At 34.5% G+C, this 15,154-nt stretch overlaps 1 protein-coding gene across 16 annotated transcripts in view; it reads left to right on the top strand.

Annotated features, from left to right (window-relative positions):
• ERC2 (ELKS/RAB6-interacting/CAST family member 2) overlaps nt 1-15,154 on the top strand; it is a 559,477-nt gene that overhangs the window by 325,816 nt on the left and 218,507 nt on the right. For all 16 annotated transcript variants that reach the window (XR_004405890.2, XR_004405889.2, XR_004405898.2 and 13 more), the window contains one exon: nt 956-1,116. Coding sequence is in view for 2 of the 16 variants with exons in the window: in XM_032984316.2 (XP_032840207.1) it covers nt 956-1,116 (161 nt within the window). In the remaining 14 variants the exon portion in view is untranslated. The remainder of the gene's footprint in view (nt 1-955; nt 1,117-15,154) is intronic.

Here is a 15,154-nt window from a genome sequence, read left to right as displayed (position 1 = left end):
GCTGCCAGACAGGTGTCGTATGTGGTCTCCATTCTTTAGTGTGTTCTTTAAATGATGTGATAAACCATGACATACGCTTTTTTACTTCTGAATTTAGTTTTCTAAAAAGATCAAGGTTTTCTGAATTCCTGCAATAAGCAATTTATCCTACATCCAGCTGACATTTACCAATGCTAAAGAAAGAGTGGGATCACCCTAACTTTCCTACATTTCATACTTCAGATATTCTCACAGCTGTCATGAGGAAATAAGTCACTTGCTATTAGAGCAGTAACAACAGACATTTAAAGTTCAGAATTATAGAATAATTCAGGTTAGTAGGCACCATTAGAGACAATGCAGTCTAAAACCCTGCTCAAAGCAGGGCTAACTTCGAAGTTGGATCAGATTCTCCAGGCTTCATTCAGTCAAGTTCTGAAAATACCCAAGGATTGGAGAGTCTACATCTTCCCTGAGCAACCTGTGCCTCACAGAAGGGTGTGCATTTTTTGATGAAAAATACATGGATTGTCATGCCCAGTTTTATATTAAAATATATATCTATATCTGCATCTAAAATTTCTGAAATTATTATTATGGTCAGTTGCCACCACCCTGCATTTAAATAGTACAAATGGTGCAGAAAATATTTACAAATTGTGTCTGTATGTATCAGTGGCCGAGGTTAATAGGTTTCTGGTGATCTATGCTAGTTCTGTTTTGTATAAATGTTGTTTATTACTCGATAGATTGATGGAAACACTAAGATTTTTTGGTAATTAAAGACTACGTTTTGTTAGTTTTTAAAACAGCTAAGGTAGGAATAGATTTGAACAGCCATTTACTTAAAAAAATTCCTTTTGTGTTTTGTTTTTCTTTTTTTGTTTGTTTGTTTGTTTGTTTTCTCCTGTATTTATATAGATGCAAGATTTACTTATTGTAAAGAATATGGAGCTTAAACAGTTCTCTCTCTTAGGTAGAAGAGCTGATGAATGCACTGGAAAAGACTAGACAAGAATTAGATTCTACCAAGGCCCGTCTTGCTTCAACACAGCAGTCTTTGGCTGAAAAAGAAGCACATCTAGCTAACTTGAGAATAGAGCGAAGAAAACAGCTTGAAGAAATTCTAGAAATGAAGTAAGTACATTGATTTCTCCAATTTCTAGAAAAAATAAAATTAGCACTTTCTTGCCAAAAGAGGTGGGTTTTATTCTATTTTTTTTTTTTTTCTATGTGTATATTTGAGTCTGATTCTAAGGACTTCTAGTAGTTGTAAGACTGTTAAATTCCTTTCAAAATATGGAAATGCAAAAGTCTTCATTTTGGAAGTACTGAACAATTGACATGAGAAGAATTTTTTGAAAGCTATCTTTGTTACATTCAAATGAAGTATCAGCATAGTATAACTTCTATGAGAAATTGAGGGTCTAAAGTCCCATCTTGCAGTGGGAATTCTACATTGGAGTTTCTGTTGGTGGCAAATTAAAGGAGTTTATTAACTTTATGTGGATTGTGCGAAGTTTACTACATTGAATTGGTTAAAAAAAGCCCCAAGCTCCAAAAAACAAAAAACCGATTTGCATACACATTATCACTATGTATGTGTGTACATAATGGAAAAGATAGTTGTATAATTTAAATCTAACCTCCTACCCACAGTAAAGGTAAATATCTGCAATTATGGGATGTTAAAGCTCTGACATGATCTTTAAAATTGGAAAAAAAGCATGAACCTGTTACGACTTGGCTAGGATGGTAAGTGTGTAGTTAACATTCAACAAAGAAATTCACAGTTGTAATTTTGAAAGTGTTTTATTGAGGGAGGAAAAAATCCCAAAACATTTAAGCCATATATAATTTCAGTTATGTTGTTGTAGATATCCTTACATTTTAAAGGAAGGTAAATAATCAGAAAAAAATTGTTTTAATACTGTGTTGTAAATAAGACAAAGTGGAAATGGTGACATATGCTTACTAGAGTTTTATAAAAGTAGGTTTTAAGAATGGCTGCCATGTAATAGAGGTGCAGAAATACTGTAATGCAAGCATGAATGTTTCCAGTGAAATCAAAAGAGCTTCTGCTTTTGGCTTTAATGAGGTCTGTATCTATACAGAAAAATGGGAGCACTTGTGAATTAGAGTAGTATGTGATGTTATATTCTATAATAGATATAATTAAAAATTTTTTTTGATGTTCTTTTGTATGTACATATTAATTCACCTATAATAATTCAGATACTCAGTGCCAGTGTATTTCATGAAGTCATATATTATCTTGATAGTGTTTTGGTCTGTTTCTCGGAGTGCATGCTTATTTTTCATCCTAACGGTAAGATTATTTTGTTGTTTCTTTTTATGATAATTATCAATTATTGAGCATCATAGGGAAAAGAAAAGCACTATCTTTAATTTTGTTACTGTGACTTTTTTGGTTGGGTACACAGAACCTCCCAGAACTGTGTAAAGCATGTATCTTCAGTATAGGAAGTGAGGTTGGCAAAAACCAGTATATTTTGACTTTTCTTTTGATAAAAGCTATTTTATTGATAAAGGACTGAGTGGATGGTACTAGTGGTGAAAGATCCAGTATCAAATGTCCAAATTAGGAATAGTTTTGAATTTGAAATGAGATATAAACATATAGTGTGTTTTTTACAGTATAAATTTTATGAGGAAAATAGTAAAATTAGAAGAAAAATTTTAAATTAGGATGTGAAAAGGTAAATTAGTAAAATTTCTAGTTAAATGAGTGTTGTGGTTTTTTTTTTTTTTTTTGAGCAGTCATTAGTATGGTTTATTTTGTAAAAGATTTCTTATTTTTCTTTTTTGCGTTTGCTTTCTTAATTACTACTTTATTAGCTGTGAAGTATGTAGACTTCTTCTGCCATTACCTTTTCTCTGTCTTCAAGAGAAGCAATTGTTCATATACATTTTTAATTTTTTAATCCTGAACTGACCTGAATTTTTTTTGAAATTCTGAGTTAATAACAACCCCCTTCTAATCTGTAATACTAAAATACAATTAATTATAAGGCATACTTTTTCCTACTTAGGCACAAAGGGTTACCTAATCCTCTACCAGGTAGCTTTCCCAGCTACCTAGCCCTGTGTCGTTGCTGTGAGTCTAATTCTCTAACTCATACAAATTACTCCCTCTGAAATCTACGATTCAGCTAATAACAGAATTAGAATTCACTTTCATTAAAAAAACATATATTCTATTACTATTTTTAGTTCCATCCTCACTTTAGTTTCTGTGAAATATGTTACGTGGCTGAGTTCATATTGGAGATGGAACCAGACAGAACTTCTATTGTTTGTAGTGAGGTGGAAAGACATGAATATGTCTATCACATGTTAGGATGGTTTTGCTAGTCTAGGAGAAAGGAAAAAGAATTAATGAACAAACCAAAATATATAAAGTCACAGCATATAGAAATCCACATGATCATATTTACTTTTATTTTTATTGCCTCTTTAACAACATTAGTACAAAATCAAAGAAGCAAAAGTGAACATATATTATTTTTTTTGAGCTCTATGGGCTGCATGACTGCTATTAAAGGTAATTCTTAATTTCAGATTATTTAATTTAATGAGATACACTAAAGCTGTAAAATAATAGATACACATGCATTAGTAAATGTCTTTTAGAAATAATTCAGCTATTTATGAATTTCAGATATTTCAGTAGTTTAATTTTTGAAATTGCTCACTGAAATAAGTGTATGACAAACTATAAAACTGCTGCATTACAACAGAATATACTAAATATGGCATTCCATTTATTTTTTGTGAATAAGGTGTTCTCAAAAATTGTAGAAGCTAACAAAGACACAGACATCCACTGACAGAATAGTGATAATTTTGTGTTGTACTAATATACTAAAATAATGTGTTTTCTCTCTGATATTTTCAGATGATGCACTAATTGGCAGCATTGACCATATCTTCTATTTATAATTTTTTAAATTTAATATTGAGTGATTTTGGCTGCTAGCTTCCATTTAAATAGGCATAAACTGTGTGTTTAAGGACATTCATGATGATTTCCTATGCTTATATTATGTTCAAGTTCCAAACATAACTCTGCATGCTGGGCCCATCTGGCTGACATTGCAAGATCCATCTTCATTTACTGGCTACTATCAGTGGTCAGTTTTAGATAACTTCTTCAGTTGTCATTACTTGTTCTTATATACATTCAATTATTTAAGGAAGTTTAGAATAAAAATGGATAGCAGCTTAATCTTGTTCATTATCTCTTTGGTCTTTTTGAACTGGAAAATAGATAAGTACCCATTAAATGAAAGGTAGTTTGATGGAAGATGATAAACATCAAGTTATTATTAACTTGATGCCAACATGTGAAAAAACAAGATTTTATTTTAAAGAATTCCAAAGCATTAAGTTTAGAGAAGGATTTGCATTTGCATGTTACTTTCTAATTATGTGATTTTTTTTTTTTTCCAAATGTCTACTAAAAATATTGCTATATTAGTTCTGGAGGAAATATTTTTGTTATGGTCATATTATTTTAGCAGTGCACACATAACTCACACTGACATTAATGGAAGTTACGCATACGGTAAAATGCAGCATGTGTTCAAATCCATCATTTTGCCTAATTGTCTTAATGCTTGATGCTCTTTCTATCTCTCAGCATTAAAAAAAAAAAATGCATTCTAAAACTTTTTAATAAGCAAACATTTAAAAACACCTCTGTATTGCACAGTGTGACAAAAGGCACATTAGTGTTTTTTAAAAATGTATTTATCATCCATAGCAATGTTTCAATTGGCCTGAACTTAAAAATTGGTAGTTAGAAATATATTTCAAGACTACTTTTTCCAGACACTGTTTTTGTTTTCTGAGAGTCCACAGGAAGGAGCATTGCCTACTGAGAACTTCACAAGGCTTGCCTAGAAAAGCTTATTCATTTTGTAATATAAAGAACTTGAGAGTAGAAGTTTCTGTGCTATGATGTGGTGAAGGCTTTTTCAGACATTTCAGAAATGCTGTATTTGTAGAGCATACTTTCATGACCACAAGGTGTCCACAATGCTTTCATACAGATGTCCTTTCCTATATAGTGGTTCCTTCCAAAACTCAGAAACCTGCTTGTAACAAAATTAGATAGCTGTATAGATAGATAAATTAGTATTTTTATAATATTAAAATTGCTTTATATATGTATGTGAAATAAATGCCTGTCCTTATGGAAAGTGGATTTTGCTGTATGGGATAGATCAACTTTTTAGAAATGGTCAAAATTATTTTCCCTCTGAAAGATACAAAGCTTGACCTGTGGAGCCAATAGTCATATAAGGAAGTCTAATGTCATGTGAGGGAAAAGATATAAAAATTATCATTACCTTTTTGTTAGTTCAACTTTTAAATTATATGCATGTGATCTTCGAACTTCAAGCACTGAAGTTAAAAACAAAACAAAGAAAAACCCACCCTCCTAAACCCCCCCAAAATTTTGTTATCAAAACTTGGGATTTTCTTTGTTAAAAGCCCTTAAATTAACTTTCTGTGGTGTTTATTAGAAGTTTGTTTAAATACAAGATTTTAAAAGAAAGAAAATTATTTAATTATGGTTTTGCATTAATTTGATCATCTTTTGGTGACTTAGTTACATGTGACAAACACTGCTCTTAGTAGTGAGTGGTCATGGGGTTAATCCTCAAAAAGACTGAACTTCATTTTTTGACTTGAAGATCTGTGAATTCTTAATTTTTGAGATCCAACTGTTAATTACTGAGTATTTCCTTTAGCAGTCAACTCAGTACACTCAGTGCTCTGATGTTTTCAGAGTATCCCAAATGAAATTCTTGCCAAGAGTCTGAAAGGCAATTTCCTTGCCTTTGATAGAGTTCATGCCATCACCTATGGGTATTGCTAAATCAGTTTTGTTGGAAGTGACATTGCCCTGAAATTCGCTACAAAATTCCAGAAGAATATATATTTTTCCCTTATGTGGAATAAATCAGATTACATCAATAACAAAACATTAAAGATCTCCTAATAAAATAACCAGCTACTAGTCCTTTCATCCAATAACAAAAATAGAACATTGCTGTGCTGTCCAAAACCAATTTATTTTTAAATTAGATTTTGCATTACATTTTCTTACGGTGACAGTATAAAATTAAACATCCCTTCCTTTGTTTAAGAATGTCCACCATTTTTTTTTCATTGAAAATAATAAATGAATATTGCTTATCTCTGTTTTTTCAGTATGCTTACTTTATTAATTTAACAGCACCTGTGTATAGTCAAGGGTGAAATATTTGTGGGAAGAAGGGGATAAAATGTTTTCTCCACCAAGCATTCAGTCCCACCAGCTGCCACACTTCGCAGAAGTGCCGAACACATACTGCACTTGTACCTGCGGGGTCAGTGGTTGAGCGGCTCTGCCAAACAAGGAGAGGGCCCTTGTGTTTGCCACTAGATGCCAGTCTCGGGTGCAAGACCATGGTCTGATCTGCTTGGTTCACCAAACTGAGCATGAGCATCTTCACAGAGGAAGCAGGGAGCTTGTCTTGTTGCAGGGAAGAGACTGTGTCTTGTCTGTTTGCCTGTCACTTGGTCTGACTGATCCCTTCCTTCCTCTTAGTGCAAGAAATTCAAGCGTGACCATGTGTACAAATGGCTTCAAGTGGCCTTTTGAGGATATTGTAGGGATGAAGAGGATCTCTGAATGGATTCTGAAAGTCAGAGATCACGGCCTAATGGGAAGACTGTGTAAGATGTAAAACTAGTGAGACACAGTTGGAGTTTGTAGGGAAGTCAAAACGCTTTATGAAGTACTAGTGGCAGAAGTATAAGGGAGTTTGCCATTCATCTGGCTTTCTACAGACATATACTTTTTTTCCATCTACAAATTTTACTGGAGTAGAAGTTGGGGATTTTACATCTGTATAGCAGCTCAGCAGTAGCTGCAGCTCTGACAAGGGCTGTTGGGTGGCCAGAGAATCTAGACATGTCTCCAGCACCTGGACAAATCAGCTCATGTTCCTGCCTTACATTTCTCCTGTTACTATTTCCATGCATTAGCATCTCAGACTGGCACTTTGGGAGGGAAAGGGAGAGGAACTCAACATGTTTTCATTTATTTTTGTGCTAGTTATTCCACCCCAACATGTTCTGTCACCCACAGGATAGTGGTTTCTTCCTCACTGCTGTGGGTACAGCTATGGTCAGAAGTGCTCCTGAAATCTGTATGTGAGTAATGAATCCAGTGCATCTGGAACATTTCAGAGCAATTGTGTATGCAATTCACCTGTCCAGTGCATACAGAGGCCAGAAGCACGACACTGACAGGAAAATCCCTGATGAAATTGTAGCGACTCTACTTGCATGTAGTCATGAGGTTAATTTCCCTTTTTTTGGTTCTTCCATACAGCAGCAAGGATGAGGAAAGCAATATAGCAAGGTAGGAGAAATTTGCATGGTGATTTATGGTTGGAACTACTCTGCGAAATTTCTTGGAACTCTCTCTTTAAACCACTTATAATGACAGCTTTCCTATAGACACTGTCTGCTTTCTGTGTTACAGTTAGGCAGCACTTTCCCCTGCCCCCATCTTTTCAGGAAGGAAAGCCAGAAGGTAGATAATGGTTTCTCTTGCCTGAAAACTGAGGTGTTTAACTACAAGGTGTGGGCAAAGATGCTTAGTCTATGCTCTTTTTTAAAATGCTAGTGTTTTCTAAAAAGAGCCAACACCTACCTTGGGGATAGTTCTAAGCTAAGTAAGTAGTAGTGGTTACATGACATGAAAGGATAGTCTTTGAATTGAACTTTTACCAGGGTCAGATTTCTTAAACTATTATTAAAGTATTATTCTGAAAGTAAGATCATTTCAAAATAATTTTTTTTCTACTTTATCAGCTCTAATACAGCCTATATTTTGAGAAAGATAGCTATGATAATTTCTCTAACATGAATTCTTTATCATAACTTAATAGGTTAGATAACAGAATAGTTTAAATAGATGTGGAAAAACAAAAAATTCAGAAAGCAGTTTACTATTTTTTGTGATTTTATTAGTGGGATTATTTTGACTTGTTTCAGCTGTAGTAATGTATACTATAAACATGTTCAGTGAATGGATAGCAAGTTGATTGTCTCAAAAATGGTACCATTTCGAATGTAGAACACTAGACTGTTTTTTAGTAACCTGTGGACTGCTTCCATTTAATTGTAGGATTCATGCTGAGAGTGTAGAGAGTCATATCCCAAGTTAAATACAAACAAAACAGCAGGATGTTGATACAACTGTGACTTCCATAGGAAGTAGTTAGAATGGTAATGTGGTCTCCTTCTAACTTGGGTGGAAAGTCCCTTGTGACTGCTTTTGCCCCATAGACCTGTAACACAGCATGCCTTGACTAACATTTTTGACACCAACTTGCAAACACCATAAAGATTAGAGAAACCCAAATGAAGGCTTTGTTCTCTGGAACAGAAGCTTTCTTGACTAAAATGAAGAGTCATTTTTCTTTTGTAAACAACGAAGGGGCACAAAGCAATAAAATGTTTCTCTCTGTGAGAATAGAATGAGTGAACTGTTTACTTGGCAAAGCACTTCTCTTATTTAAAGACGTATGAGGATCACCAAGTTCCTATTCACTCGAGTCTCATATGTTCAGACTAAATGATAGTATAATTTGATTTTATTGTATAAGATTTGTGATGTTTGAAATTTCATCAGCATGGGAAGAAAGTGTGCCATTTCTTTCCTTCATTTTGTTCTTGTTAAGGTCATAATTTACTTTCAAAATAGATTGTCACCTGCTACTGAAGGTTAGTAAGATCAATTTAGGATTTCTCCAAAATATGATACAAGAGGCTGTATTTTGCTTTCTTTTATAATCGGTATCCAAGCAAAAGAAGTTGGAGGCTCTCCCATGTTTCCTGTCCCTTTAGACTGTGATAGAGTGCAGTAACAACCTTTTCCAAATGTTTCTCTCCCAGGAAAGCAATGTTATCCTCTCTGTTATGGAATGACAGTAGTGCTTCTTATATCACAGAAATATTGTCTGAAGGTGAATCAGAAAGAATTCAAACATATTCTAGACAACACATTAATAAGCATGCTTTTTTGATCTAGAAAATGGGTCTGGATTTCCACCAGTTTGTTTTCTTCATCTCATGAGTATTTTGGATTATTTCTCATATTTTTCCATCGGTAATGTTTTCAAGAATGTATAGAAGTTTAAGCTTCTTAGTTGTTAAAATGATCTTCCAGGTTTCTGTGATCCATACGGTTTGAGGCATCTGCCAGACAGAAAGGGACTTAGATGCTAGTTGCAGCTCTGTATCTTAGTAGTGCCCTGTATCCTAGTAGTGCATTTTTTTTTTTTCCGATTTTATTGCCATTATTCTCTACCCATTCATGTACCTGCCCCAGTACAAAAATAACAGTGAATGCTCCAGCAAACATTTTGTATTTGAAATTCCACAATACTTACGGGTTTTATTCCTCGAGTGCTTTCTCCAGAACCTGAATGTTAGAGAGATCAAGGGAATCCTGCAGCTGCTTTATGAGGGAGAGACTTAAAGACTTTTCACTCTGGGGAGGGGAAGGCAGGGTGAGGATATGTTTGAAGTTTGCAGAATCTCAAAGGAAGGTGTAAACTGAACATAGATCTGTTGTTTGTCAGATCTCCCAGCATGAGGAATATCAGGCACTTGCTGAAGTTAATCAGTGATCAATTCAAAAGCGAGAAAAGTGCTGCTTTATGGAGTGGTTGGTTGGCGACTTTCTGGAACTTGTTTTCACAGAGGGCAGGGTGGCATCAGCTGGTTCAAAAAAAGAGTTATACAAATTCATGGACAGGAGGTCAATAAATGGCTACTTTTTTATACTCTTTGGATGTTGTTCTTGAACAACAAGGTGGTTGTTCTTGGTTTTGTTCCTAAAATTTATTTTCTCTCCGGTATTAACTCTTTCCTCTCACACTGCTTTCTGACACTGAAACACATAGTTAATGATCAGATGATTTTTAAAACTTTTTTTTTTTTTTTTTTTTTTTTTTAAGAACCAGTTATATTAAGTCAACTATAACATTCTGGAAAGATTAAAGACCACACTTTGAATAGCTTTCTGCATCTGTTGCCCTATAGTGTATAAGAGAATTTAGAAGATGATACAAGTGACAAAGTGATTGTGCAGGTTGTAAGAGTGAGATATGACAGTTACATGACATTCTCTAGTGATTACACCACTTAGAAAACAGACAGGATTAACAGCACATTGCGTTTACAGGTGTCTCTAGCTAGTTGAAGGACTTTGAGATGCAGAGTATTCTAGTCTTTTGGAATGAAAATGAAAATTCGAAGAAACAATTACAATTGAAAATCATTACATTTGTTTCTCCTCTTTTTTCCTTTTTAAAAAATCAACCTCTAAACTAAAATGCTTTTCTTTTTTTCTTTTTTTTTTTTTAATATATAAATGTGTTAGGGTTTAAAATACACCAGTTTAAGCTATAATATATCTTAACTCATAGCATTCTAAATTCATGTGAGGTGGAATAGTATTCAGAAAGGGACAGTGATGAGCAGGATAGTATATAAAAGTGAGAAGGGACTATGAGTTAGTATTCGGTGAAACATGGACTGTGGTAAAAAGAAGAGGGCTGTACAAACCTGAAGAATGAAAATCCAGGTCTGGACTCTTCTACAGGAAAGGTATAGTTTGAAGTATGTTTCTATTCTCTAAGGAACCTTACTATTTTTATCTACAGTTAACTTACTAGGGAGTTTAGCAATCTTAACTTCTTAGATAAAGAAGAAAAAATTCGTATGCTATCTACTAAGTATTAAACTCTTTTTCTCTTCTGGTTTCTATTGTACAACTTTTTTTTCTTTTTTTTTTGATTTAAATGTAAGAAAATATAAGCAACAATTGTTCTTCCGTTTTACCGGAAGAACAATACTATGGAAAAAAGTTGTACACTGTAATTACTGATCTTGACAAAGCTATATATGGTTTGTTTTAAAACTACTTTAAAAGCACTTTTATTAGCTAAAAATTAGTAAAGATAAAAATTATGAAGTAGGATGACATTTGTTTTGAAGTTCAGCCAGCATGGGAATGTGGAGGCCTCCACCTCTGATAATATACTCAAAAGAACAAGTGGCTCAAAAGACAGAAAGGAAAGAGTAGGAGGCTGAAAGTAAAAAAAAAAAAAAAAAAAAAATTAGGCTTCTGTTTCATGGATTTTTTTTAAAGCTAGCTGAATTACGCCCTTGTCTACTGCAACCTTCTTAGTGTAATTCCCATTGGCCTCTGTGACACCTAGGGCAGCACTGATCAACTGCAGGCTCCCATATTCCTAACCTCAGCCAAACTGAATATGATTCTAGCAGATGTTTCTGCATTTTAGACCTCAAAATATGATGGGTCAGGTTTTTTTCCCTTTTTCCAGTGGCAAATCTTGCATAATTGAGAGCCAGGACATGCAATTCAATGGTAGGAATTATGAGCTGGGGGTCTCCCCGGTGGGATAATGCTGAACTTAATGTAAACTCAGATCTTTGAAAATGGAAAATCAAAGAAAGTTAAAGGTTTGTTTTATTTAACTAAATTACTGGATAATTGTTTAATATTGTATAAAAATATAAAATATGCTTAGAAATGTATATAATGATGTTTTCCATTGAAAGGAAAAGGTCTTATAAAGTCAGGAGAGAACAGAGTCAGAAGCAATCAAACAGCAATGACCATCTTGGTGGCAGAAGGGAAAGGTTCAGTCAGCTTTCTCTGCCTTCCTGTTACTCCTTAGGTGCTATAAAGTAAATCCACTGCTGCCTCCTTCCCGTGCTTCCTCATTTCCCTCCCTCCTCATATCCCCAGCAAAACAAGTACTTCTCTGTGTGCTGTGGAAAAATAAATCTAAGTTCCTATTGCTTTGTTTCCTCTGATTGGGTTCTCTTGTGTCTAATAAGGTACAAGATGTGCTTGAAGTTTTACTCTTTCATGTGTGAGAACGTTCATTAATGCTCTCTAATGTGCATTCTCTCATGCTTTGTGAGGTGTGAGTTCATGGGGCAGCCTTTATGCCTGTAAGGGCACAAGTAAGATTTACTCTTCTTACAGGTGTCAGTATATCAGTTAGATAAAATTTATTGTCATAGAGGTCTGTACATCTATCTTGAAATGAGTCAGAGAGTTTCTGTCCTTACGGGAGGGAAACACATTTGCACCATATTTTATATCCAAAAGAACTTCACACTACTTGTGCTGGTGGTGTTTATGCCCTCCCACTGAATGGTGTATAGCTTATCTATTTAGAATATAAGCCTGACAAGAGTGATCAATAAATACTCTTCATTAATACAGTGCCAGCCATAGCAGCCTACTAACCTTCATTTGCCATCAAGCATTGCTATAATAAACAAGGTAATAATTAAAAACATGTCTCGTTATCACTGTCAACATCACCTAAACAATGTGAGTGTGGAAATATTGTAGTAAAAAGAGAATTATTCAAATATGATTGGTAAAATATGTCACAACACACAAAAACTTGCTAAAGCACTGAATTTCTAATGAACAACACCTCTCCTTTCAATGCTGTTCTGTTGTTTAGCAGAGACTGACAGATTATGACTTATGTGATGACAGTGGAAGTTTGGATGAGCTCATCTCAATTTTCTCTGATTGTGAACAAATTTGGCTATGGCCACACTGTTACGTAGTGTACCAGGGTATCTCAGAAAAGAAAAGTCCTGTTTAAGAAGGTACATTATATAAGTCTGTGCTACATCTTATAGTCAAGCTGTTGTGTTCAGGATAAATATCACCTTAAAAGGACACCTTGGTTTGCTTCCTTAGGGTGAAGTGGCTTCAACTGAACGGATAACTTTTCAAGGTGAAACAAAAGCCTGGTGACAGCACAAACTTGTGCAGAATATTATTAGAGAAAAGGTTTTTTCAATTGTTATTAAATAGAAATATTCCATTTGTAGAGGAGCTTGCATAATCCTAATAGGAATAGTATGCTTATTATGTTGCATTTAGTATTTAAAAGTATATCGGGAGATGCAAGTGAAAGACTTGGTATACTTTGTTCCTCATATTTAATAGTGAATTTCTTGAAACCCATCCAGTTTTAGTTTTGTAAATATATAGATGCTAAGGGGGTAACTGTGACTTACTGGCTTAGATGAGAAATGTAAAAATACTTTTTTGTGGTTAAAGTCTTCCCAGTTTCTAACCACTCCTACCTCAAACATGTAGTTTATCTTTGTTATATTTGACTCTGACCAAAATTAGGCCACACGGGCCTCTGAGGATCACCAGATTGCTAAACTCATTCTAGTTACTAGGGATTCTTCTTTTTGCTTCCCAACAAACTCATCTTCCATTCTTTGAAGACTACTTTACGTAGTTCTCTTCTTCTAGGTGGGAGAGAAAATGTGGATTGGTCTAAGAGAGTCAGTCATTAAGTGTACTACTTTGTTCTTGTGTTTTTCAACCCCCCTGAGCATTCTTTATAGTTAGGAAACAGAGGTAGGTACTGAGGAGAAAATGTCAAAGGTAAGTTTTATAGAATAGGTAGGTCACCTCTGTGTGCAACACAGAAGTAAAGCTAACCTAGGTATTTTCAAATCCTTACATTATGTGGGATGTGAATGTAAGCTATTGAACAAAATTCTAATTTTGTCACTTAAATCTACATCCATAAGAATGTAGTTTTATATCCTGCCTTATTTCTTTAGGCTACTGGAAGAGTTTTGGATACAATGCAGTCAGGCGTGAGCATAGGACCTTATTTTATCAATCAGTGAGCAGTAATGAGGAGACTTGGTGGTTATGTCCATCTGCCTGCATGTTATGGCAAGCTACGTCCCAAAGACTGATTAGGAAGGAGTGATGCGGTTAATAGGAAGAGCAATCTGAACTTTCAAACTCCTTCACTCTAAAAGCTCCAAAATACAGAATTTTCTCATCACTATTTAGGGGATTTACTGTGTTTGATAATTTGCGAGTATTTTTGTGAGCTGGACAACCTCATCCAGTTCTTGTATGACTATCTTGAGAAACTCTCTATAGTTTTCTGTGTGGTCTGTAAACAAAAGGCGAGTAGTTCATGTATGTGGGGTTTAGATCAGGAGCTGGTGTTGGGACTAGTGTGAAATTCAGGAGCAAAAAAGTAGAGATCATTACATAACACCTAAAGAATAGAAGCCCAAGAAGTGTGGTAGATCATCATTTGACATCCAGCAACCTGATACCCTCTTAACAGAGTGAAAGATACTCTGACATTCATGAGCTTAAAGAAAGACTTTTCACCTATTGAGAAGTATTTAAACTTTCAGCATGCGTGAAGGAAACTTGACTGATTTCCAGTTTTGTTTTGGGTGTTGTTTTGTCAACAACTGAAAGAAAACTGGTGAAATGAAAAGAGAGTCTTTTATTGGTTTTGTGGCTTATGCATATTTGTGCACCACCCAGCTATCCACTACTGCCCTTCCCATCAGATCCCCTCTTAAAAAAATTGGTACAAGGATTGAATCAGGATGAAAATTACCTACAGTATTTTCACAGTTATATTAAGAAATATAATTTGTATTTTTTTCTCCCTTAGAAAACTCTCCCTTCAACACTTCAATACTATGATGTTTTGTTTAGTCTAATGTAGGTTTTTGTTAGTATCTAGCCTAAAAATGAATCTAATTAACAGATGAACTTAGGAAATCCCTACTGTAATTTAGCAACTAAATGAATGGGGGATATCAGTATATGACAAGCAACTTCCACTTAAGGCTAATGTAACTATTACCTCATTAGAAGTGCAACTTTACACTCTTCAAATAAAACCTTTATTGAATTTAAAATATGTATTTGACAAAGGACTAGCTGAACTTACTTGAAATTGGCTTTGTGAAATTATGCTGCCTTTATTGATACTGACTAGCTTTATAAATGTTTATCTTAATTATGTTTTATTGTGATTAAAAAAGATTGCAGATACTCTGCCATTTCTGTAAAGTGAGCTGTTGGAGTTTTTTTTGTTAAAGTTGGGGGTAGGGTACAAAGAATAGTCCAGCTCCAGAGAGTAGGCCCCTCACAGGCCATATGAATCCACTTACATGTAAATTGCTTGTCTGTATGAATTAAGGTGAAGGTTATGAAAGAACTGCATTTCTGTGTTTA

This window comes from Tyto alba, unplaced genomic scaffold (assembly GCF_018691265.1).
Source record: "Tyto alba isolate M040663 unplaced genomic scaffold, T.alba_DEE_v4.0 Super-Scaffold_3, whole genome shotgun sequence".
Classification (NCBI taxonomy): domain Eukaryota; kingdom Metazoa; phylum Chordata; class Aves; order Strigiformes; family Tytonidae; genus Tyto; species Tyto alba.
This window is presented reverse-complemented; position numbering and strand designations above follow the sequence as displayed.